The sequence below is a fragment of the Cotesia glomerata genome, linkage group LG7 (genome assembly GCF_020080835.1).
Source record: "Cotesia glomerata isolate CgM1 linkage group LG7, MPM_Cglom_v2.3, whole genome shotgun sequence".
NCBI lineage: Eukaryota > Metazoa > Arthropoda > Insecta > Hymenoptera > Braconidae > Cotesia > Cotesia glomerata.
This window is the reverse complement of record NC_058164.1, coordinates 3,366,454-3,391,548: the sequence shown is the minus strand read 5'-3', so window position 1 is coordinate 3,391,548 and position 25,095 is coordinate 3,366,454. Positions and strand designations below refer to the sequence as shown.

At 28.4% G+C, this 25,095-nt stretch overlaps 1 protein-coding gene across 5 annotated transcripts; it reads left to right on the top strand.

The window, feature by feature from the left end:
* The first annotated feature begins 3,325 nt into the window (after positions 1–3,325).
* Positions 3,326–20,259, top strand: LOC123269375 (microtubule-associated serine/threonine-protein kinase 3). 5 transcript variants are annotated; one of them, XM_044735028.1, is made up of 18 exons: positions 3,326–4,220; positions 4,768–5,082; positions 5,254–5,333; positions 5,416–5,518; positions 7,073–7,154; positions 7,218–7,317; positions 7,457–7,680; positions 8,833–8,908; positions 10,546–10,776; positions 10,880–11,111; positions 11,290–13,018; positions 13,908–14,089; positions 14,185–14,402; positions 15,585–15,917; positions 16,215–16,280; positions 17,004–17,520; positions 18,735–19,448; positions 19,485–20,258. In XM_044735028.1, exons 2-18 carry the CDS (start codon positions 4,902–4,904, stop codon positions 19,700–19,702), a joined length of 5,286 nt encoding a protein of 1,761 aa, XP_044590963.1. In that variant the 5' UTR covers positions 3,326–4,220; positions 4,768–4,901; the 3' UTR covers positions 19,703–20,258. The 5 variants fall into 5 exon arrangements, with proteins under 5 accessions (XP_044590963.1, XP_044590962.1, XP_044590961.1 ...); XM_044735027.1 differs by having other exon boundaries at positions 11,290–12,988; positions 18,735–20,259; XM_044735026.1 differs by having other exon boundaries at positions 18,756–20,258.
* The last annotated feature ends 4,836 nt before the right edge of the window (positions 20,260–25,095 follow it).

Here is a 25,095-nt window from a genome sequence, read left to right as displayed (position 1 = left end):
GTAGCAGATATTTAATATTTTTTAGAATTTTCTAAAGAAATAAATTAGTGCAAAAAAAATTAGAGAAAAAAATTTTGTCTTGTAGAAAATTAAAAAAATTAAAAATGCAATTAAAAATAATTTTTCAGAACAAATTTCTTTATGAAATAAAATTAAATAAATTGTTAAATGACAGCTAACTTTAATGTCATATTTATATGAAGAATATTTGTAAAACTTAAATCAGTAGATATTATTTTATTTTTTAAATTTTTATTTGAAAAATATTTTTCAAAAATTGTTTTTATACTTTTAAAATGATACTGAAATTAGCTGACAGCTGTCAATTTTTTAAATTCTCATAGTAAATCAATTACAATAATAAAAGTAGTTTTAAGACTTTTTAAATTTCAAATAATGAAACTAGTAGAAATTAAATATTTTTTTATTTTTTTTTATCAATTAAATTAGAACTAAAAAAATTTTTATAAAATTTCTCATCCAATGTTTTTTAAATTTTCTACATGTGAAATTAAAAAAAAAATTTTTTTAATTAAAAAAATTCTAAAAATTGTCAGATGTCTCCTAACTTTATTTTCATTAACATTTTTCATGAATTAGTTTTATTACTATAAAATTCTAAAAAAATTTCTTATGTCTGAAAACTTCAGTGTCATTGTTAAAAAATTTCTTCATAGATGTACTTTTTCTATAACAATTAATTTATTAAAAAAAAATCCTAAAAACTATCAGATAATCTTTTAATTATAGTCTTATAAATAATAAAAGATACACTTTGTTTGCTTGATTAAACTAAATGTTTATTATAATAAAAAATTAACATGACATTAAATTTAGCTGTCACTTGACAATTTTTTAATTTTTTTTTAACAAAAAAATTTGTTCTAAAAAATTATAAAAAAAAAATTGTATTTTTAATTTATTAAAATTTCTACAAGTTCATTTTTTTAATAATTTTTTTTTGCCATAATTTATTTATTAAAGAAAATTAAAAAAATTGTCAGCTAAATTTAATGATGAGATTAAAGTTAGCAGTCACTTGACAAATTTTTAATTTTATATTTAACAAATAAATTTGGTCCAAAAAATTATTTATAAAAAACTGGATTTTTTATTTTTTTTAATTTTCACAATTTTTTTTCTCATTTTTTTCTGCCATAATTTATTTGTTAAAAATATTTAAAAAATGATCAAATATCTGCTAAATTAATTTTAATAATTTAATGTCATAAAATTAATTTTAAGGGTGGACATCAATGACCCATAATCCGATTTCCCAGACCTAGTATTGGACACAATTCTTTTACCCAGAATTCGTTTGTCCAGATTTTTATGATACAGTGCATCTTTTACCCAAAGTTCCAATTATACAGAATTTCTATTACACAGGCATCCGATAACACATGATATCTTTTACTCAGTAATTCATTTACACAGGTTTCTTTTGCCCAGACTCTTTAATTTGATCTCAGTAGTTCTTGCAATAAATAGCGCCAGCATAACTAATTATAATTTGAAAACATTTTTTTTATTTCAACAATTAACAAATCAGAGCCGCCTTATTTTTCTGTAACATTTGTTAAACTCCTGGGTCATTCCATGTCAAATCGACCAATAATCGACAAAAGAAAAAAAAAATTTTTCAAAAGATATGCAAATTCAAAATTTGGCGATTTTTACAGCTTTTGAATTTCATTTTTGTAATATCTCGAACGCTATTATAGATACAGGAATGGCCTTTCGTTTGTTTAAAAAGGGACACTTGGTGCTATTGAAAAAAAAAAATATTTTGGAAAAAAATTTTAAAAAATGCCAAACAAATTTTGAATTTTTGAAAATCGTCAAAAATGACGATTGAGATTAAAATTTTGGTTCAATTTTTTTCGTATAATACCTTGTACTGATCTTAAAAGATTCTGAAAATTTGAGAACACTATTTTTTGTTTTTTCAAAAATAAGAAATTTTGAATTTCAAAAAAAAATTTTTTTTTGTTTTTTGCAACTTATACATAAGGTAAAGTTATGCAGATACATAGTATTATAATTTTGAGCATTAAAAAATTAAATGTTCGACGTGGAAATATTAAATAATAAGGCGGCTCTGATTCGTCAATTGTTGAAATAAAAAAAATGTTTTCAAATTATAATTAGTTATGCTGGCGCTACTTATTGCAAGAACTACTGGGTTGCGGTCAACTAGTCAGATCGACAACATTCCAAATTATTAAAACTCTAGAAAATTTAAAATTCCGCTACATTCAAAGTTTATAAAATACATTAGCTTAAATAGAATAACAGCCGAAAAACAATTTTGTAAATTATAAAACACCGGGTTATCGAATAAAAGTAAATATAAATCTTATATTCCTCAAGAGTTAAAATTAATTTGATTTCGAAAAAGGGTTGTTCCGACGTATATTCATCCGAATACTCATCTATCCGAATAATGATTCGGCCGAAAATTACTCATCCAAAAAATTGGAAGTTTTTCTTAGATGGTCCACCTTTACAATCATGAAATTTGAGTGTTTTCCATACATGCTTGTAAATTAAAATAAAATTAATTTTCAAAAATTAATTAATTTAAAATTAATTAAAAAAAATTTCTAATCTAATTATAAAATTATTTACATTTTTCGGCTAAATGAGTGTTCGTCTGTTCATTCATTTTGGCGTATAAATTTTCGTTGTTATGTTTTTTAATTTATTGAGACTTTGTGACTTTGAAAGATTCTATTAATATAGCTTTAGATTTTTCTTTATTTAAGATTATATTTTTCGGAATTTTAAAATTTGTAAAATTAATTATTTTAAATTACATTTAATATTTACTTTCTAAGTTCTAGTAATTTATTAATTCGGAATGTTGTTAGTCTGACTAGTTGACTGCAACCCGAACTACTGAGATCAAATTGAAGAGTTTGGGCAAAAGAAACCTGTGTAAATGAATTACTGAGTAAAAGATATCATGTGTTATCGGATGCCTGTGCAATAGAAATTCTGTATAATTGGAACTCTGGGTAAAAGATGCACTGTATCATAGAAATCTGGGCAAACGAATTCTGGGTAAAAGAATTGTGTCCAATACTAGGTCTGGGCAATCGGATTATGGGTCATTGATGTCCACCCAATTTTAAAACACAAAATTGCAAAATTGATCAACAAGAGAGACATTCTTCTTACCGGCACTAAAATGCATATATTCTTCTTACCGACCGAGCGGATCAAAACAAAAGTGTAAGAAAGAAAAAAAATGTATGTATATCCTTTTCCAATAATCCAGGTCCTAAACATGAGCAACACGAGTATAGATTATAGACTACTAACCCGCCTGAAACATACAGAACATCATTAGGTGTGACTTGGCACACACTGACTTACTCCAGTGTACGTACATCCCGTGTGTGTGTGTGTGTGTGTGTGTGTGTCCCAGCAACCCAGCAACTTGCAACTTCTAACTATCAAGCAGTAAATACGTGGGTATTGGAATAAAGTGCGCCTGTGTTCTGTATTCTGTCTCTGTCGCTGTCGCTGGCCAGCCGCATTCGTTCCGTCTAGTCCGTCATGAGTCAGAGCACAGAGGAACCCATGGCCGAGTGGTACGTTTCGTAATTAATTTCCCTCTCGAACGTTTGGTTAAACGCGATGCGATCTATCGTCGATCGTAGTCGTCGCACAACAACCCGGGTCACGGTTGCACGTCAATACAAATAACAATCGTCGAGTTTCTTTAAAAACAGTCCACGAGGATGCCACTTAGACTCGTCAGGTTTATCGTGTATATACCGTCGTCCTCCCAATTCACTTGTACTTATTCCTCCGAGAGTTTAATTCAATACAAACAAGTCAAATCATCATCACGGTTATTATTTACTCCAAAAAAATTCAGGACTAATTAATTGGTGATAAATTAATATTTTATTTATTTATTCATCCATTTAATTTTTACACACTTTGATATCAAGAAGTCGATACATTTTTCACGGTAATATTTTTTTAATTATTAATATTTATTAAGTGTAATAAGTGATAAGTAATAAAAGTGAGCCAGTTGTGTTATCTTTTAAGTGAGTTATTAAATAAAAGTTTTTCCGTGTTTTCAGTGAACGAAAAAAATATTTTATTTTATATTACACATTTATGGATATTTTTTTTTTCATTGCTACCTTCTGCAGACTGATGTTTATTATTTCCCGGATATTCAAGGGTTTTTTTACAAGGTACATTGATTTTTTTTTTTCATTATTTATTCATCTATTTTAAAAGAACTTTTTTTTATTAAATTTAATTTAAGTGTCAAAATTTTCTTATTACTTAATTTATAATAATAAAATTAGCCGACATTTTTAATTTTTTTATTTTGGTTAATTTATTAATTATAATTAAAAAAATATTTTTAAAAAATTACACTTATAGTTTTTGAAGTTTTTAACAAATGAAAGAAATTTTTTTTTTAATAATTCTTTAATAAAAATTTCAAAAAAAAAAAAAAATAAAAAATCATAAAATTTTTTAGATGGCTAACTTTATTTTCATATTTAATTTTTAAACTTTTAATAAATAAAAGTGACTTGATAATTTAATTTAAAAAAAAAATTAAATATTATATTTATTTATCAAGTGATAATTGATAATGAACATTATTGTTAATTAACTGAAGTATATTGTACTTACGTTGTAGAAAGTTAAGTAATAAAAAAACAATGATAATTGGTGGATTTAAAAGTGATATGAGATATGTTAATCCTAAAATAATTATTTGTTTAGTATTTCTGTGATAAATCTAAAAGAAGAACTTGAATAAATAAATTTTAAAAAAATAGCTGAGAGAATAAATAGTTTTGCTGGAAAAAAAGGAATAAAATAGCCAGCCAGCGTTAATAGTATAAATAATTGAAAAAATGGATCCTGGACGCAATAGACCAAGTCGACCACGGCTAAGGTCACATGGAAATCCCTCACGGGTTCTTGTGTTCGATCAAGCTGAGTCTGAGGATCATAAAAATAATCCAATGGAACCAGAGACTACTCGGAGGTCACTGCCAGCGAAAGTTGAGAGCAAAGAGGCACCAGTTCGTGCTTGTAAGTATTAAACATACTTTATATTTCAAATATATATATTGACATTTTATTATGTACACATGCTCTTTGCCTGTTGATTAAAACTATTTGTTGTATGTCATAACTTGGTACCTTTTGCATAACTAATAAAATCAATTGGTGATAGATATATTTTGTTATTTATATTTGCAGCTGGCAACGAATTGTCTAACCTTGTAAGAATGCGTAATTCTGCTATCGGTAAATCTGCGCCATCACTCTCAGTTCACATGGTAAGTCATTGAAACTTAATTAATTAATTTTAATGTTAATTTATAATTAATATATAATAATAACTATTTATTAAAATTTTAGCGCGAATTTAATATTCCTCGACGGGCAGCTAAAGCAGCACAACGTAAATCCTTTATCGCGACAACTTCACCCACTCTACCTCGATGTCACTCACCAATGTCTGGTAAAATGTTAAATATATTTATTATATTATTAAGAGAATAAGCGAAATTTTTGGCCAGTTTATTTATATGATAAAATGGATTTTTATGGTTAATATCATGTGCCGATTCATGGGTTCATATCATTTTCACCAATAGTCAATTTATGATGATAAGTATTTAGGCTGCATTAAAAAATGCTCTATTTCTAGATACATGATTAATGACCTTGTATCTCGTGAACTATTGACATTTTTAAAGATATAAGCTCATCCCGATGTTACACTCATCAAGACCTTTCATTTGAGTACCCACATCAATTTTTCATATATTTTATATATTTATATATATATGTATAAATGAAAAATATATCAAAAGTGCATTTGGGTACTCAAATGAAAGCTCTTGATGAGTGGAACATCGAGATGAGCTTATATATTTAAAAATGTCAATAATTAAGAAAGTACCTTGTATCTTGTGAACTGTTGACATTTTTAAAGATATAAGCTCATCCCGATGTTACACTCGTCAAGACCTTTCATTTGAGTACCCACATCAATTTTTCATATATTTTATATATTTATATATATATGTATATATGAAAAATATATCAAAAGTGCATTTGGGTACTCAAATGAAAGCTCTTGATGAGTGGAACATCGGGATGAGCTTATATTTTTAAAAATATCAATAATTAAGAAATGACCTTGTATCTTGTGAAATATTGACATTTTGGATGATATAAACTCATCGCGATGTTACAGTAATCAAGACCTTTTATTTAAATACCCACATCAATATTTCATATATTTATATATATTATATATATATATGTATATATGAAAAATATACCAAAAATTGATGTGGGTACTCAAATGAAAGCTTTTGATGAGTGTACCATCGGGATGAGCTTATATCTTTAAAAACGTCAATATTTAAGAAAGTACAGTGCAACTCAACAAAAGTAATTACTTAATAAAGTAAAATTTTATTTATTTATAGTTTACAAGTCACGGCAGTCACATAGTGACTGCAAGGTTGCTAGTATTATATTATTTACTCAACTTTATTTCTACAATGATGTACATTATTTATGACAATTACGAGGGATCGTGTAACTTTAAGATAAATAGGTTAATTTAGATCATAAAACAATAAACAATAATATCAACAGTACTCAGTATAACTATAACCGTTGGCACTGTTTTAATAAGGTGTAGCCATGTATCGTATTGAGAGTGACGAAATCTTTAAAATTTTTTGGCACGCGATAGATTTTATCGCAAATAATATATATGTGTTGTAACAGTCAAATAGACGATGAGATTGCAATAGCTTCTCAGTATGGATCGTCAATCACAGTATGGTTGCTTAATTTATTTAACAATAACAACACTTAACACTTATAAGTCACTAAAGATTACAAAAAAAAAACTTTGTACAAAGCTAAAGTCGAAATGCTAAAGATTTAAATGATTAAAAGCATTAATAAAGTCGCCAGTAACATCACGAATAAATTATTCAAATAAACAACCACAACATATATAATAGTTATTATAAATATTTAAATGTTTTAGCTTTTGTTCCTATTGTGGGCAGTCCGCTTGAAAGTCCACGCATGTCATCAAGTCCTCATTTTGCATTTGCTCCAATCAAAAGGTAATTTAATTTAATTTTTTTATAGTATCAATAAAAATTTTATTAATTTTTTTTTTACAATAGAATTGGCTGCGGAGCAGGAACTGCTGATGGTAGACGGTGGTCAGTTGCAAGCCTGCCTTCGAGTGGTTACGGAACAACTCCTGGTTCCAGCAACGTATCGGTGATTATAAATAATTTACTGAGTCATTTCCTGTTGGCTTAGTTTAACAACTAAGTTAACGAGTATATAATATTATTTTAAAATAACTAATCTACATATTTTTTTTTTTTTTTTTTTTTTTTTTATATAATTATAACAGTCACAATGTTCGAGTCAGGAACGTTTACATCAGTTGCCAAACATTCCAACAAAGGATGAATTACGTATGCTGTCTTGTCACTTCTCCAAGCCCGGGACTCCTTGTTCTTCGCATCCAGGATTCCCGGGCTCAAGTATATCTAGCATTCCTGGTAGTATATCATTTAGTCTTGAAGAAGAAGGAAGAAGATCACCATTACATCGTCCAAGATCTCGCAGTTTGAGGCAAGTTTAATAATTCATTTTTATTTTATATAAAAAATTTTTTTAAAAGTTATCCAAAGAATAATAGAAGTTCATTCTTATAAAAAAAAAAAATGGAAAAAACAAGATGACACTTGAAAAATTACCGAGTTTTTTTTTATTATTTATCTTTGCTATTAAAATTGATTCGACGACTCTTCGTGTGACTAAAACACAATTAGTACAAACAAGTACTAAATTATAGTGATGATCTTTAATTATTTTAATTTAATAAAAAACATGTATAAAATTTTTTAAAGAAAAATTAATCCAATTTACAACTTTTCTATTACATACATCAAATTTCATACAATTTCAGCTTAAATAATAATAATCAAAAAACTATTCATTATTATACACAATTCGAGTCTAAATATTTTTTTTTTAAACTACACGGAAAAAACAAGATGACACTGGATATCATCCCAGATTATACTCAGTGATATCTGTTCAAAAAAAATTTCAGATAGTATTTAAGACAATATTAGACTATTCTAATATCTAAAATACATAATAGATATGATAATTCTAAGTGCGCAGGCGTTAGAAAAAAAAATGACGGAGATATCACTGGGTATAATCCAAGATTCTATTGAGTATAATCTGGGATGATATCCAGTGTCATCTTGTTCTTTCCGTGTACAGTATTTTTTTTTTATATTTATTTGACTTAATTACTATCAATAGACTGTCACTAAAAAATTTTTTTTTATTTATTATTAATATATCTTAAAAGTTTAAATTAGGAATTTAAATCCTAGTTTTTTAATTAACTTTTAAGATGTAATTATTGAAAAAAAAAAATTTATTTCTGACACAATCTAACAGTCAAGCTGCCATTTCATCGCCGATATTATCAAATTAACGAGAAAAAAAATTTATAAATAATAATGGAATTGATTTTCATAGATTTAAATGCGTAAAAATCTTAATGTGCACGAGCTATTTTTTTTTTACAATTTGAAGCCACATATAAATATATAAAAATTGATAATCATGTATGTAAGGAAAGAAAAAAATTTCTTTTTTCAGCTCAAATAATTCATTGTTAAATTTTACTTATACTTTTATCCTTGCACTTTTTACTTAATTAAATATTTAATTGTTAAATAAATTTCTCTTTATGCTTTACAGTAGTCCAAGCCGATCGCCAGTGCTTGACAATGAAATCGTTATGATGAATACACTCTACAAAGAACGTTTTCCGAAGGTATTATTTTATCTATTTACCGTTAATAAATAATTATTTTAATAATCTAAAGTATAAATAAATAGTAATAAAAAGTATTATGAAAATATATAAGCGATATACAATGGCTGTATTGCTTATACTGGCAGTGCGCCAGTATGCCAAGTTATAAAGACAAATGAGTTTGATTCATTCAAAAATAACGACAAATCTCATGTGGTTGTTACTCTATAATTTCTTCGCCTTCTGCTTCTTCTTGTTCTTCCACAACTTCTACTATTATTGCGACTACTACGTCGATTCTTGTGTTCATTTTATTTTACGAGGTCATCTGTCTGACCCAAATACCGCGGGGTTCCGTAAACCCGGAGGGCAACATGCTTTTTTACACTATCATGACGTCGGTCCTATCTGTCTACTTTTCATTATTCAAAAACAACTTTAGATAAGTTATTACCCAACATGATTCGTTATAGTATTTGTTGTTGGTTTTTTTTTTTTTTTTTTTAATTAAAATTTACATTAATAATAACCATCTTAATAGTCATATATACTAAAAAAATTTTATCATCTATATTATTAAGATACTAGGAAAAATTTTGTGTCCAGGATAGTCATATGATAAAATCGTTTTTTTTTTGGTGAAATTTAGAGTCGTTGTAAAGGTCTTCATTTGAATTTGTTCCTTTTAAGGATTTCATATCATTCTCACCAATAGTCAATTTATGATGATAAATATTTAGGCTGCATTAGAAAATTCTCTATTTCTAGATACATGATTAAGAAAGTACCTTGTATCTTGTGAACTATTGACATTTTTAAAGATATAAGCTCATCCCGATGTTACACTCGTCAAGACCTTTCATTTGAGTACCCACATCAATTTTTTATATATTTATATATATTACAGATATGTATATATGAAAAATATATCAAAAATGGATGTAGGTACTCAAATGAAAGCTCTTGATGAGTGTAACATCGGGATGAGCTTATATCTTTAAAAGTGTCAATAATTAAGAAATTACTTTGTATCTTGTCAACTACTGACATTTTTAAAGATATAAACTCATCCTGATGTTACACTCATCGAGACCTTTGATTTGAGTACCCACATCAATTTTTCATATATTTATATATATTATATATATGTATATATGAAAAATATATCAAAAATGCATGTGGGTACTCAAATGAAAGCTCTTGATGAGTGTAACATCGGGATGAGCTTATATCTTTAAAAGTGTCAATAATTAAGAAATTACTTTGTATCTTGTCAACTACTGACATTTTTAAAGATATAAACTCATCCTGATGTTACACTCATCGAGACCTTTGATTTGAGTACCCACATCAATTTTTCATATATTTATATATATTATATATATGTATATATGAAAAATATATCAAAAATGCATGTGGGTACTCAAATGAAAGCTCTTGACGAGTGTAACATCGGGATGAGCTTATATCTTTAAAAATGTCAATAATTAAGAAATGAACTTGTATTTTGTCAACTACTGACATTTATAAAGATATCTTTGAAAACGTTAATATTTAAGAAAGTACAGTGCAATTTAACAAAAGTCATTATTTAACAAAGTAAAATTTTATTATTTTTATTACTTAATTTTATTAATTTTTTGTATTGTTATTAGGCAACACAACAAATGGAGGAACGTCTTACAAATTTTATAAACGAAAACAAAGAGATAGATGAATACGAGATAGTTTCGCATGTGGCTCAAGACTCGTTACCTATCATCAGATTTGTTCATCACCAAATAATAGAGATGGCACGCGACTGTTTACAAAAGTCACAAGAGAAACTTATTACTTCTCGTTATTTTTACGAGATGACTGAAAGCCTTGAGCACTTGTTGATGGAGGTTCATATTTTTTGTCACCTTATAATATGAAATGTTATTTAACTTAAGCTACAATAATTATTATTATTATTATATTTAAAATCTACTATACGATTTATTTTAGACGAAGGATAAATCTTTAGAGGCAGCGACACATTTAACTGGGTTAATTAAGAAATTATTGTTGATAATTTCGCGGCCAGCTAGACTACTAGAGTGCCTAGAATTTGATCCTGAAGAATTTTATCATTTATTAGAACAAGCTGAGGGTCAAGCTAAAATAAATAATGGCATAAAGGCAGACATTCCTCAATATATTATTAGTAAATTATCGCTTAATCGAGATCCCATATCTGGTGAGTTAAAAATACATTACGTTTGTTTATTAAAAGTCCATTAATTAACTTTTAAAGACACACATATTTATACATTAATGTTATCTTAACTCTCGATATATTTTATGAAAGTTAAAGCATACCGTGTAATAAAAATAACAAATTTATGATAATCGTATCTTAAAATATATTTTTTTAGATCTTCAAGAAGATATAAATAAACTGGAAGATTCGGCAAGTTTAAATAGCAGTAATTTAGATTTAGCGTCATCGAGTCCACACAAAGACGATGATAATAAATCACAGCGTGTGCCATGTGAAAGTGATTACGAGGTTGTTAAATTGATAAGTAATGGTGCTTATGGTGCGGTATATTTAGTTAAAGAAAAAACAACACGCCAACGTTTAGCACTTAAAAAAATAAATAAAAATAATTTAATGCTACGTAATCAGGTCGATCAAGTGTTTGCAGAACGTGATATTATGAGCTTTACAGATAATCCATTTGTCGTGTCAATGTACTGCAGTTTTGAGACTAAAAAACACTTGTGTTTAGTAATGGAGTACGTAGAGGGTGGTGATTGCGCTAGTTTACTTAAAAATATTGGCCCATTACCGCCAGATATGGCACGATTTTATTTTGCCGAGACAGTACTTGCAGTTGAGTACTTACACAGCTACGGAATAGTCCACCGTGATTTAAAGCCGGATAATTTATTAATAACAGCTCTTGGTCACATTAAATTGACTGATTTTGGTCTGAGTAAAATGGGTTTGATGTCATTGGCGACAAATTTGTACGAGGGCTATATTGATCGCGACACCCGGCAATTTTCTGACAAACAAGTCTTTGGTACGCCCGAGTACATTGCCCCAGAAGTTATTTTGCGTCAAGGATACGGCAAGCCGGTCGACTGGTGGTCTATGGGAATAATTCTCTACGAATTTTTGATCGGCTGTGTTCCATTTTTCGGCGAAACGCCTGAAGAGCTGTTCGCCCACACGGTTAATGATGACATAGAGTGGCCGGATGAAGAAGACTGGCTAGTACAACCAGAAGCTAAAGATATTATAACTAATTTATTGCAACAAAATCCGCGTGAGCGGTTAGGTACTGGCGGTGCTCATGAAGTTAAAGAGCATTTGTATTTCTTTAACGTTAATTGGAACACACTTTTGCGGCAAAAAGCTGAATTTGTTCCACAATTGACTAACGAAGAAGACACCAGTTATTTTGACACACGGATGGATCGTTACAGTCATGATTTTGGTGAGGATACTGATGATACTGATGATTCACCTTTATTCGGAAGTTTCTCTTCTTATTCACCGCAATCACGGAAAATATCCCAATCAAGACCGCCAGTTCTTGTTAATGATAATAATGAGCTTGATTTTACCAAAAAACAACTTTTCCGCAACGAACTTGAACGCAGTGTGTCGCAATTATCACCCAGCTCTTCCTATTCACCCCCTCTGAGATTAAACCCCGAAAAAAGTCATCCGTTGTCCTCGTTGACTATCGATAAAAATCGCTTTCCTCTGCCGCCCACTGCCAAAAATACTCAGGACAGTAGTAATGAAGCTAACAATAAAAGCTTGGATAGTACCAAGAGTCTCGACAGTAGTGATAGTCATAACAAAAGCTTGGACTCGACTGTTTCATTAAATAGCAGTCTAGCCTCAACTTTAAGCGGAAGTAGCAACAATAGCAGTAGTGGAGAGTCGCGTAATACTGTTATTAAGAAACCAACTGAAGCTTTGGGTGCTGTTAATACTTCGTCTAATACTGCAAGTGTTAATCTCAGTACTCCGGAGTCTTCGCAAACTGAATCGGATGATATTAGTCCGCAGATTCATAGACGAAGACATAATCATGCGCGTGATAAGCTGCCCAGGTTCAGTATTTCCATTGATGGTGATCACATGTGAGTCATTTTGCCTTAGCTGGCGATTTTTTTTTTGTTTTTAGTTTTATTTATTTATTTTTGGGAATCATTTACAAGTCGGGTCAACCCTATTTTGGGCTATAACTAGATAAATAATTAACATTTTCAATTTTGCACGCCTCATAAGCGAAGCGTTGAGGTTGTGCTCTACTCTCGACATTTAAAAAAAAAGCAATTTTCTCAAAACTGAAATTGATTTTTAGTAGATTTAATAGAAATCCAACTATTGCATTGGTCCTCATGACGGAACTTTTGAAAAATTTTGCTATATTTCGAATAAGCTCGTCAAGCGGATTCAGAAAATACATATGGTTCAAAAGTTTATATATATATAATAGGGTGTGCCAAAATGTAACTTCCGTGGAGAACCTTTTAAAATTGGAATTTTGAGTTCCGCTTTTAACAGGGGCTGCGTTTGGGCATTTCCTGAGATATTTTGGTGTGAGATGATGAATTTGATTTTCATAGAATTTTTTAACAGAAGCTTAGTTTGGGCATTTCCGGTGAAAATTCAAAATTTGGCCGGAAGTGCCCAATTAAATCTCCTGTTAACAATCCTATAAATAATCAAATGAATTCTCTCAACCCGAAATATCTCAGGAAATGCCCAAACGCAGCCCCTGTTAAAAGCGGAACTCAAAATTCCAATTTTAAAAGGTTCTCCACGGAAGTTACATTTTGGCACATCCTAATATGGCCCCACTTGTTAATATTGACAAAATTTTTTTATTTTTTTTTTTTTTTATTTAAATTAGATGAATATTTAATTTTTTATTATCATTTAAATGTACTCGCACGTGATTATAAAAAATGAATTGAATTATTTGAAACACGGAGTTATTTTAATTGGATTATTTTCTTATCTCAGGATTGATTTAGCAGCAGCTAATAAAGAAATAGCGGAAGATAAACATAATTCAAGTACAGATTCATTTGAATCGTTGAACACAGCACCGCTTCCGTTCACCACGAAACAAAAATCACGTTCTGTTATTAAATCAGCATCAACTAGCGGACTTTCTCTCGTTATTCCTACAAATGATTTTTCATGTGAGTATCAATTAATTATTCAATTAAATACAATTGAGATCGGTTAATATTTTTCATGTGCAAGAAATAATTAATTAATTAATTATGATTTACAGACGACCCATCTATATGCCAGTCGATAGAATCTCCTGGTGGTTCATCGACAGCTTCATCGAGAGATACATCACCTTGCCGTGAATTAAGTCCACTTGTTACGAGTTTGAAACCTCCGATAATTATCCGTCGTGGTCCGAATGGTTTTGGTTTCACTGTTCATACTATAAGAGTTTATTATGGAGATAGTGATTTTTACACAATGCATCATTTAGTTATGGTAATTTTTTATTTATTAATATTTATTATTCTTAATGATTTTTTTTAATTGAAGTTAATTACTTTAAGGAAGTAAAAGTCCTAATCTATATTATAAAGAGAATAAGTGAAATTTTGCGGCCAGTTTATATACATGATAAAATGGGTTTTTATGGTTAAATTTGGTATCGTTGGAAAGGTGCACATGCATTTTGATATATTATATATATATATATATATATATATATATATATATATATATATAATATATGAAATATTGATGTGGGTACTCAAATGAGAGGTCTTGATGAGAGTAATATCAGGATGAGTTTATATCTTTAAAAATGTCAATAGTTCACAAGATAGCAACGTTAGTACTTAATTATTGACATTTTTTAAGATATAAGCTCATCTCGATGTTACACTCATTAAGAGCTTTCATTTGAGTACCCACATGCATTTTTGATATATTTTTCATATATACATATATATAATATATATAAAACATATAAATATATGAAAAATTGATGTGGGTACTCAAATGAAAGGTCTCGATGAGTGTAATGTCGGAGTGAGCTTATATCTTTAAAAATGTCAATAGTTCTCAAAATACAAGGTCATTTCTTAATTATTGACATTTTTAAAGATATAAGCTCATCTTGATGTTACACTCATTATGAGCTTTCATTTGAATATCCACAAGCATTTTGATATATTTTTCATATATACATATATAATATATATAAATATATGAAAAATTGATGTGGGTACTCAAATAAAAGGTCTCGATGAGTGTAATGTCGGAGTGAGCTTATATCTTTAAAAATGTCATTAGTTTACAAGATACAAGGTCATTTCTTAATTATGTATCTAGAGATAGAGAATTTTCTAATGCAGCCTAAATACTTACCATAATAAATTTATTATCGGTGAGAATAAAATGAAACTTTGAAAAGGCACAAATTCAAAACCTTTATGATGACATTAAATTTCACTGAAAAAATCGATTTCATCTTATGATTATCCTGGAAAAAAAATTTTTCATATTCTCTTAATAATATAGATAGTAACTTAATTTTTTTTATGTTAAAAAAATCCTTGAAAAACTATAAAGAGTCTGAGAAAGTTAAAATGATTGATAGAATTTTACAATTTCTCAATTATTATAAAACAATATTATAAATTAAATTTAATTTTAAAAAAGGCTGTAGATCAATCGAGCCCTGCATTTGAAGCTGGTTTAAGACCAGGTGATCTAATCACACATATCAATGGTGAACCAGTACAAGGTCTATATCATACACAAGTGTTACAATTAATGCTCAGCGGTGGAGATCATGTAACACTTCGTAGCACACCCTTGGAGAATACAAGTATTAAGACTGGCGGCCGGAAACGCGAGTTCGCACAAAGTAAGATGGCCCGCAGGACATTGCACCGACAGCGTAAACAAAAACGCGATCATTCGGATAAGAAAAGGAAGACGTCTCTTTTCCGGAGAATAAGCTCCAAACGCGCGAGCGTTGAAATGCAGCAGGTATTTAATAAGCTACTCTTAATCATGAGAACACTTGTATTTTAAATACAATAATCATAATAATTCTTAACACTGATTTATTATGATATTTTTACGCACGTTCGCGACAACACTTGCTCTATTCACTCTCAGCATGTTATTCAAAATTTTCTTTCAATTTTTTTTATAAAATAATTTTGTTTATTTTATAATTGTAAATATATATAAAATAAAAGCAGATCATGGTGACGTGTGTAATAAGGTAAATCAGAAGCAGCATCAGTGCTAAGCAACACTTTGTATTTTTATTATTTTCAGCCATTAACTATCAGTTGCCCATTGTCGGCACCCATTCTACCCAGCGACAGCAAACCTCCACTTATGGTATGATTTTATTATTTTTATTTTATTGTTTATCCTTAATATATTGTTTCAATAATTTTATTATTCAGTACGTGATGCTTTTGTTGTTGTTTTTTTTATTTAAAACACTAGCACGCTTTAAACTTTTTATCGTGATAAATTATTTAAATTTATTCATATTTGATACAATCAAGGAGTAAATTATATTGTTAGTTATTATAAGGTAAAGTACCCAGTACTTGAACAGACTTTTCAAATCGTTGTAATAAAAAATCCATATATTTATTATAAGTAATATGCGCATGTTATAATTATTCAATGATACAGTAATTAATTTCTGTAAGTTTTTTCAATTATAAATCAAAACAATTATATTTTTGTTAACTTAAAATTTGACTTATCGAAAATAGCCGATAGATGTTATTTTTTTCATGAAAAAGGTACTAAACTGTAAATCGAACAATCAGTAAAAAAAAATGTTATAAGGTAAAAGACCCAGTTATTGAAACTGGCCTACAATCAATTCAAAATTGTTTATATTTTCATGAAAATCACTTATTTGAACTAATAATTACATCTTTATGAATTAAAAGTAGGGTCAATACGTTTTACTTTGAAACCTGTCCAACTACTGGGTACTTTACCTTAACTTAAACTAACAACTTTGAATTAATAACTAATAAATTTTAGTACCGATTATTTATTATTAATAATTAATTTTTACTTAATTTAAAAAAAAAACAGATGGCCGCAGGAATATGTTCTCCGTCCATGGTAACACCGAGCCGTTCATTCCAGTCGTTCACTCGGTCTTTACCGCCTCAACAAGAGTCCTCGGCATATTTTGCTGGTCTACCTAAGTCTGTATGTACTCCGTCCTCATCGACGTCAAACCGTCCTAGCGTGGATTCTTATCATTCACCTGGAGGGAACTCAAGCCCTTGCTCGAGCCCGAATTCGTCTTCGTCACCGGGCTCAAGTACTTCTGTAGGCGCTGGTATCAGCACGATTGCTAATCAATCGCCCCATTATCAGCGGCCAAGTACACTACACGGGTTGAAACACAAATTACACTCGGCTGCTAAAAATATACACTCGCCTAATCGCAGAAAGTCCGTCGGTCACATTCCACTGTCACCGTTGGCAAGGACTCCCAGTCCTTCGCCAATTCCTGCCAGTCCTACGCGAAGTCCAAGTCCTCTGGCCTTTCCTACTGGACACCAGCCTGGCAGTTCTAACACTACACAGTCATACAGTCCAGGTAAATAAAATTTTAATGATCATATCAGTTTTGGTTAAAGTTTAAATTATTTTTACAATTATCAAATTTTTTATTTTATTTTATTCAGAGAATAAGCAAAATTTTGTGGCCAGTGTATTTATATGATAAAATGGGGTTTTTATGGTTAAATTTGGTATCGTTAAAAAAGTTTTGAAATTACCTTGTATCTTGTGAACTGTTGACATTTTTAAAGATACAAGCTCATCCCGACGTTACACTCATCGAGACCTTTCATTTGAGTACCCACATCAATTTTTCATATATTTTATATATTATATATATGTATATATGAAAAATATATCAAAATGCATGTGGGTACTCAAATGAAAGCTCTTGATGAATTTAACATTAGGATGAGCTTAGATTTTTAAAAACGTCAATAGTTAAGAAAGTACGGCGCATTTTATCAAATATCTTATAAGCTATTGATATTTTGAAAGATATAAGCTCATCCCGACATTACACTCATCGAGACCTTTCATTTGAGTACCCACATGTCCCATATCAATTTTTCATATATTTTATATATTTATATATATGTATATATAAAAAATATATGAAAAAATGATGTGGGTACTCAAATGAAAGCTCTTGATGAGTGTAACATCGGGATGAGCTTATATCTTTAAAAATGTTAATAATTAAGAAATGACCTTGTATCTTGTGAAGTATTTACAATCTTGAGGATATAAACTCATCCCGACATTACACTCATCCAGACCTTTCATTGGAGTACCCACATCATTTTTTCATATATTTTATATATTTATATATATGTATATATAAAAAATATATGAAAAAATGATGTGGGCACTCAAATGAAAGGTCTCGATGAATGTAACATCAGGATGAGCTTATATCTTGAAAAATGTCAATAGTTAAGAAAATATCGTACAATTTAATAAAAGTCATTATTTAATAAAACAAAATTTTATTTATTTATGGTTTATAAGTCACGGCAGTCACATAGTGACTGCAAGGTTGCTAATTATATTTTATTTTATTAAATTTTTTATTTAATTTTGTTTTATTTGATAAAAAAAAGTTTTTTTTTTTATTCTACTGCTTAGTTATCGAATTTTTTTACTTTCCCAAATTTAAACCAAAGAATAATTAAATTAAAAATTAAATTAGTACCCACCACTGACAAATATTAAAACCCATGTAATTACCCGTATTATTTTGGATAATAGGAACTTCTTTGTCTACTCCAGCGAGCTCCAAAAAAAGTTACGGCCGTCCAAAGTCAGCAGAGCCAGGTTCACCTTTACTGCGTCGGGCTTTGAGTCCCGACAGACTCCACCCACGTTCAGCGGAAAATAAAACTTCAATATCTCCGTTGGCAAACAGCGTAGTGCGTGTAACTCCCAGAGTGACGATCGCTCAGACTTCACACCCGGAATCCAGCGATGATAACAGCGACGCGTCCAAAGACAATGACAAGAATGACATAAAAAAATCCGTTGAAAAATCCAGCGAGTACTCAAAGATATCACACACCATTCCCATGTCTATAAACATCCCCATGGGTGGTGTCGGATTGTCCAACTCTTGTGGAGGGACTCAGTTGCCTCGAATCGCCGAAGAAAAAGACTCTCCAACTGGATGCAAGAGCGACGATTATTGCAAGGACATCAGCGAGTCCACAATATGTTTGAGTGATAAAATTACTTCTGGGCTAGACAAAAATGACGACAGTAAAATAAGCTCCAACTCGGAGAGCAGCGCGTCTTCAGATTCCGTCAGGACTGTGATACCTTGTGTCAGTGAGGGCGGCAAATCATCACTGTCATCAATGTCTTCTTTGTCATCATCAACTTCATCGATATCTACCACTTCATCTACTTCAACTTCAGTGTCAATGTCTACTGCTTCTTCAGCTGCGAACCAATGCTTGAAAAATCCCACTTCAACTTCAACTTCTGCTTCGACTTCAACTTCCGCTTCAACTTCAACTTCTGCTTCAGCTTCAGCTTGCAATGAATTCGACGCGGCGACTCCTAAAATTATAGAGTGTAAAATATTTAACAAAAGTAAAATGGAAACAAGTCCTGAGACGCGTAAAATTTTAAAGAGATACAAAGTTGACAGTACAGATTCGTCGACTTCCGGATCTTCTAAACCGGAAACTAGTGCAGCTGAGGATAAAAAAAATAAGTAAAGTTAATTATTTTTATTTATTATTATTATTTTGTCAGTTATTTATTTATAGTAATACAAATAAATTGTATTGAGTCGGAAGCATACTTTTATTCATATTTGGATAATTTGATTAGTTGCTTTCTTTCTTTACATAAATTTATAGAAAATCATCAGATAATTTTAATCCAACACCCTTTCGATTGTAAATAATTAAAATTATAGATGATTGTAAGTGTAAATAGCGGGAAAAAAAAAATTAAAATTATTTGTCAGGCTTTTGTGTCAGATATTTAAAATACATCACAGCATACGCATTCCTTTTTTGGTCATTATGTAAATTAATAATTAATATTTAATAATATTGATAAAAAATATAAATATCCAGGATAATTCTTATAAATTATGTACACTCGACTGAAACATCGTCATATTAAGTATTTAATCGATCTCATTTTCATTCACATTTTAAATTTAATAATATTGTTGTTATTTCAATAGACAAGCATGTTTGAATTTTACAAAAAAAAAAAATCGGCTAAAAATAATTTTTTTTTTAGACCACGGAAAAAACAAGATGACACTGGATATTATCTCAGATTATACTCAGTGATATCTGTAGTGAAAAAAAATGTCAGATAGTATTTAAAACAATATTCGACTATCATAATATCTAAAATACATAATAGATATGATAATGCTAAGTGCGCAGGCGCTAGAAAAAAAATGCCGGAGATATCACTAGGTATAATCCAAGATTCTACTAGGTAATCCAAATTGTACAGGATACTATCTCGTATTATATCCAGTGTAATCTTACGCGGTACAATCAGAGATATTACTTTGTAAAATAGAAGATTACAATGAGTATAATCCAGATATCACTCAGTATAATCTCAGATTATATCCAATATCATCTTGTTATTTCTGTGTACAGTAATTTTTTTTTTTTTTTTTAATATTTGACTTAATTACTGTCAATAGATTGTGTCACTGAAAAAAATTTTTTTTATCTATTATTAACATATCTTAAAAGTTTAAATTAGAAATTTAAATCTTAATTTTTTAATTAACTTTTAAGATGTAATTATTGAAAAAAAAAATTTATTTCTGACACAATCTAACAGTCAAGCTGCCATTTCATCGCCGATATTATCAAATTAACGAGAAAAAAAATTTATAAATAATAATGGAATTGATTTTCATAGATTTAAATGCGTAAAAATCTTTATGTGCACGAGCTACTTTTTTTTTTACAATTTGAAGCCACATATAAATATATAAAAATTAATAATCATGTATGATGAATGATAATATAAATCTAAATAGATTGATAATTGTCGTATTAATATTTAATATCGAATAAAATATTTAGATAATATAAGCATCGCTCACTCTGGAAGCTTATAACTTTAAATAAAAATTAAATTTAAATTATCTATATACCAGTAAAATAAATATGTCACGTATTCACGAACAAATAATTTATTAACACCAACATCGAAGATATAAAACATAATTATTGTGACATTAAATGTCTTTTGTATTACAATTTTGTTAATAATGTTTGCGAGCAATCGTTTACTGATTAATATAAGCAATGTGTGTTTAATATTTAATTAGATATTTAAAATTTTAATTGTCATTTTTTCTTACTTTTTCTTCACTAGAAAATTTAGTTAAAGTTATTAACATTTATTAATGTTCATTGTTTCAATTATAGTTACATTTTTTTATACTGAAAGTAACAGAAACCCGACAGTTTATTTAAGGGGGAATACCACTGTGACGGTCGAAAAAAAAAACGATTTTTGGGAATTTTTTTGACAGAGAAATTAAAGGAATTTGGGGATCGGATTTTTTTTTATTTTATTAAGGGTACATTAAAAATTATTACCCTAAATTTTTATTAATAAATATTCAATTATTACAAAGTTATTTACAATCTCGTAGAGCATTAGAAAAAATTTCCCCCTCTATGGTCGCATCGATAACTCAAAAACGAATCATCTGAAAATAAAAACCCAAATTGCTTTTAAATCAGTAAGGATGTAGTTATCGTTGCACTAACGGAATTTTGAAAATTTTAATTTTCAATAAAATGGCGACTGATTAAAAATTTTCTCATTATTTTTACGGTTTTTTTTTTGTTTTAACCCGGCTAAAAAAATTTTTAAAATCATAATTTTTTAAATTCCGTACGTGTAACATTAACTACATCCTTACTGATTAAAAAGCAATTTAAGTTTTTATTTTCAGTTTTTGAGTTATTGATGCATCGATGGAGGGGGAAATTTTTTCTAGTGCTCTACGAGATTGTTAATAAATTTGTAATAATTAAATATTTATTAATAAAAATTTAGGGTAATAATTAGGGTGCGTAAAAATTTAATCTCCGAAAGCAACCTTTTAAAATTGATATTTTGAGTTTCGCTTTTAACAGGAGCTGTATTTAAGCATTTCCTGAGATATTTTGGTGTGTCATAATTTATTTAATATTCACAGAATTTTGTTTGGCCAAATTTTTAAATTTTTAAATTCCAGAAAAATTGCTTCAACAAAACTCCTGTTAAACAATTATGTGAGCATAAAATAAATCCTGACACATCAAAATATATCAGGAAATGCCCAAAACTAACTCCTGCTAAAAGCGGAATTCAAAATTCCAATTTTAAAAGGTTGCTTTTAGAGATTAAATTTTGACGCACCCTAGCAATAATCTTTAAAAAAATTCCTCAAAAATTCATCAAATTCCTCTATTTTCCCTGTCATAAAAATTCCCGAAAATTACCTTTTTTTTCGACCGTCACAGTGGTTTTCCCCCTTAAAAAAAAAATTTCATGTTAATTTTTTTAGATTCTTATTCAAATTTTTATATCTAAAAAAATAAATTGTTGGATGACTGTTATGTTAAGTATTAATTTCTTCATAAAAAATAATTTGTTATATTATTAATTATTAATATTAAATGTTGACAATTTAATTGAGGGACGAAAAAGTTTGAAAATAAAAAACTAGCTTTAAATAGTTATTGTAATTTTTAAATTAAAAAATGTTAAGTTTAATTATTATAAGTTATTAATTATTACGTTTAAGTTTGTCAACATAATGTTTTTAAAATTGTCAATTTTTCATCTGTCATATTTTTTGTAAATATTGTTTGGATTGTGCCAAGTGAGGTGGTATTAAACTGCAATCAAAAAAATCGGTACAAGATACAAAAGAAGAATTTAAAAAGCTATATTTAAATTAATCCAAGTATGGAAAAAGAAGAAAGATAGAGATAAAGAAGTTATTAAAACTTGAAGCTAATTTATAAAACAAACCGTTTAATGTCTTATACATGAAAAGAACAAGATAACACTGGATATCATCCCAGATTATATTCAGTGATATCTGAGGTAAAAAAAAAGTTTCAAGTAGTATTTAAAACAATATTTGACTATCCTAATATCTAAAATACATAATAGATATGATAATACTAAGTGCGCAGGAGTTAGAAAAAAAATGCCAGAAATATCACTGGGTATAATCCAAGATTCTACCGAGTATAATCCAAATTATACAGAATACTACTTTGAATTATATCCAGTGTAATCTTATGCGGTATAATCAGAGATATTACTGGGTGAAATCGGAGATTGCAATGATTATAATCCAGATATCACTCAGTATAATCTGGATTATACTAGCTACTATCTGAAATTTTTTTTCACCACAGATATCACTGAGTATAATCTGGGATGATATTCAGTGTAATCTTGTTTTTTCCTTGTACTATTGGTAAAAAAGTTTTTTCTGTAGACTTGCTATAGACTTTTCGTGCTATAAAACATGAAATTATCGTGTTTATGTGTTGTAAACGTTTAAATTGTTATTAAATTAGAATTAAAAGACTAGTTGTCGTAGTACATTCACATTTAATCGCTGATCAAAAAATATAAATCTTAAAGTTAATAAAGTACAATAGATAAATCAATAGCTTAGGTAAATTTTTAATTTATTTGCTATTCTTTCTTTATCACTAATGATATTATTATTATCATTTATTTCCATTAATAGACAAGCTTTTTTTTACATCAGCTTTTTTTATTTAAATTTAGGTTTTGACTTATTTTTTTTTTTAATTATCAATCGTATAAAAGTAAAATTAAGCGTATGGCTTTATTAATTTATATATCTTAAATATGCACTTACATTTCTCTTTTGTAAATTGAAAGTATACTTTTTGATCATTCATCCACGGAATTTAGGGTTCCGTTTTATAAAAAGGTACAGTTTAAAAATAATTAGTAGAAAAATAGGGCAATCGATCGGGGGGCTATTCGGAAGAAATAAAAAACATAATTAACAAAAATCGCTTAAATAAATCGAGTCTTTTTTATAGACTCTAAAATGAACGATATGTGTGTTTACTGAACTATCAATAATATGAGATATAAAAACCGAATTAAAATGTGTATAGTTAAAAAATATTATGTGAATGTAAAAGTTTGTAATTGTATCGATCATTTGAAAATTATTATTTTTTAAATTGATATTACAGATATACATTAATACACTTGATATACCGGATTTATAATCTGATTGAAATGTATTATCTTTTATCTATAATAGATCAATAAGTTCTGTGATTTAAATAATTCATATTGGTAAATAAAAACATTAAGATTCAATTACCAACAATTTTATATTATAAATTTATTTATTTATATCCTCATTAATTAACATATCCTTATTATTAAATAGCAGCATCAGCTAAATGTTCAAAAGTAATTTTGTGCATTAGTTACTCGATTTTTGTGAAAAAAAATTTAGTGGAAAGAAATTGCGGCTTTTGTAAGTATTTGCTTAACTAATGATTTTTTTTTATGCTATTCTTCTTGTACTTGTGCGATAAATGGAACTTAAAAATCAAATTTCTTCTTATCAAATTAAAAAAAAAAAAAAAAGCACTCTGCTAGGAAAGAGATTTATAAATAATTTATTAATGCGGAAAAAATAATTCTTTTACTTAAATTCAATGATCAATTAATATTTGACTATACAAATAATTCAATTATAAGTTTTTAATGAATTTATTTTTATTTAAATAATTTAAGATTTTTTTGTTGATTTTGAAAAACAAAATCATTTTTTTAATCAGTAAAATTATTTTTAAAAAATATGAGACATGACTGATTTAAATAATTACAATAAAACAATTTAAATACTTATTTACTTTTATTTTAAAGTAAAATTAAGAGATTAGAAAAAAATTTATAACAGACAAAATTAATAACTAACTAGCAACCTTGCAATCACTATGTGACTGTCGTGACTTGTGAACTATAAATAAATAAAATTTTGGTTTATTTTATAATGACCTTTGTTAAATAGCACTATACTTTCTTAAATATTGATGTTTTTAAAGAT

Bases quoted from the DNA above. Each gene is read 5' to 3' on its own strand.
- LOC123269375 (XM_044735025.1), top strand. From the start codon at position 4,902: ATGGATCCTGGACGCAATAGACCAAGTCGACCACGGCTAAGGTCACAT. The intron at 7,681-8,832 runs GCAAGTTTAATA...TATGCTTTACAG, and splicing joins CCAAGATCTCGCAGTTTGAG to TAGTCCAAGCCGATCGCCAG. The intron at 17,521-18,734 runs GTAAATAAAATT...TTTGGATAATAG, and splicing joins TACACAGTCATACAGTCCAG to GAACTTCTTTGTCTACTCCA.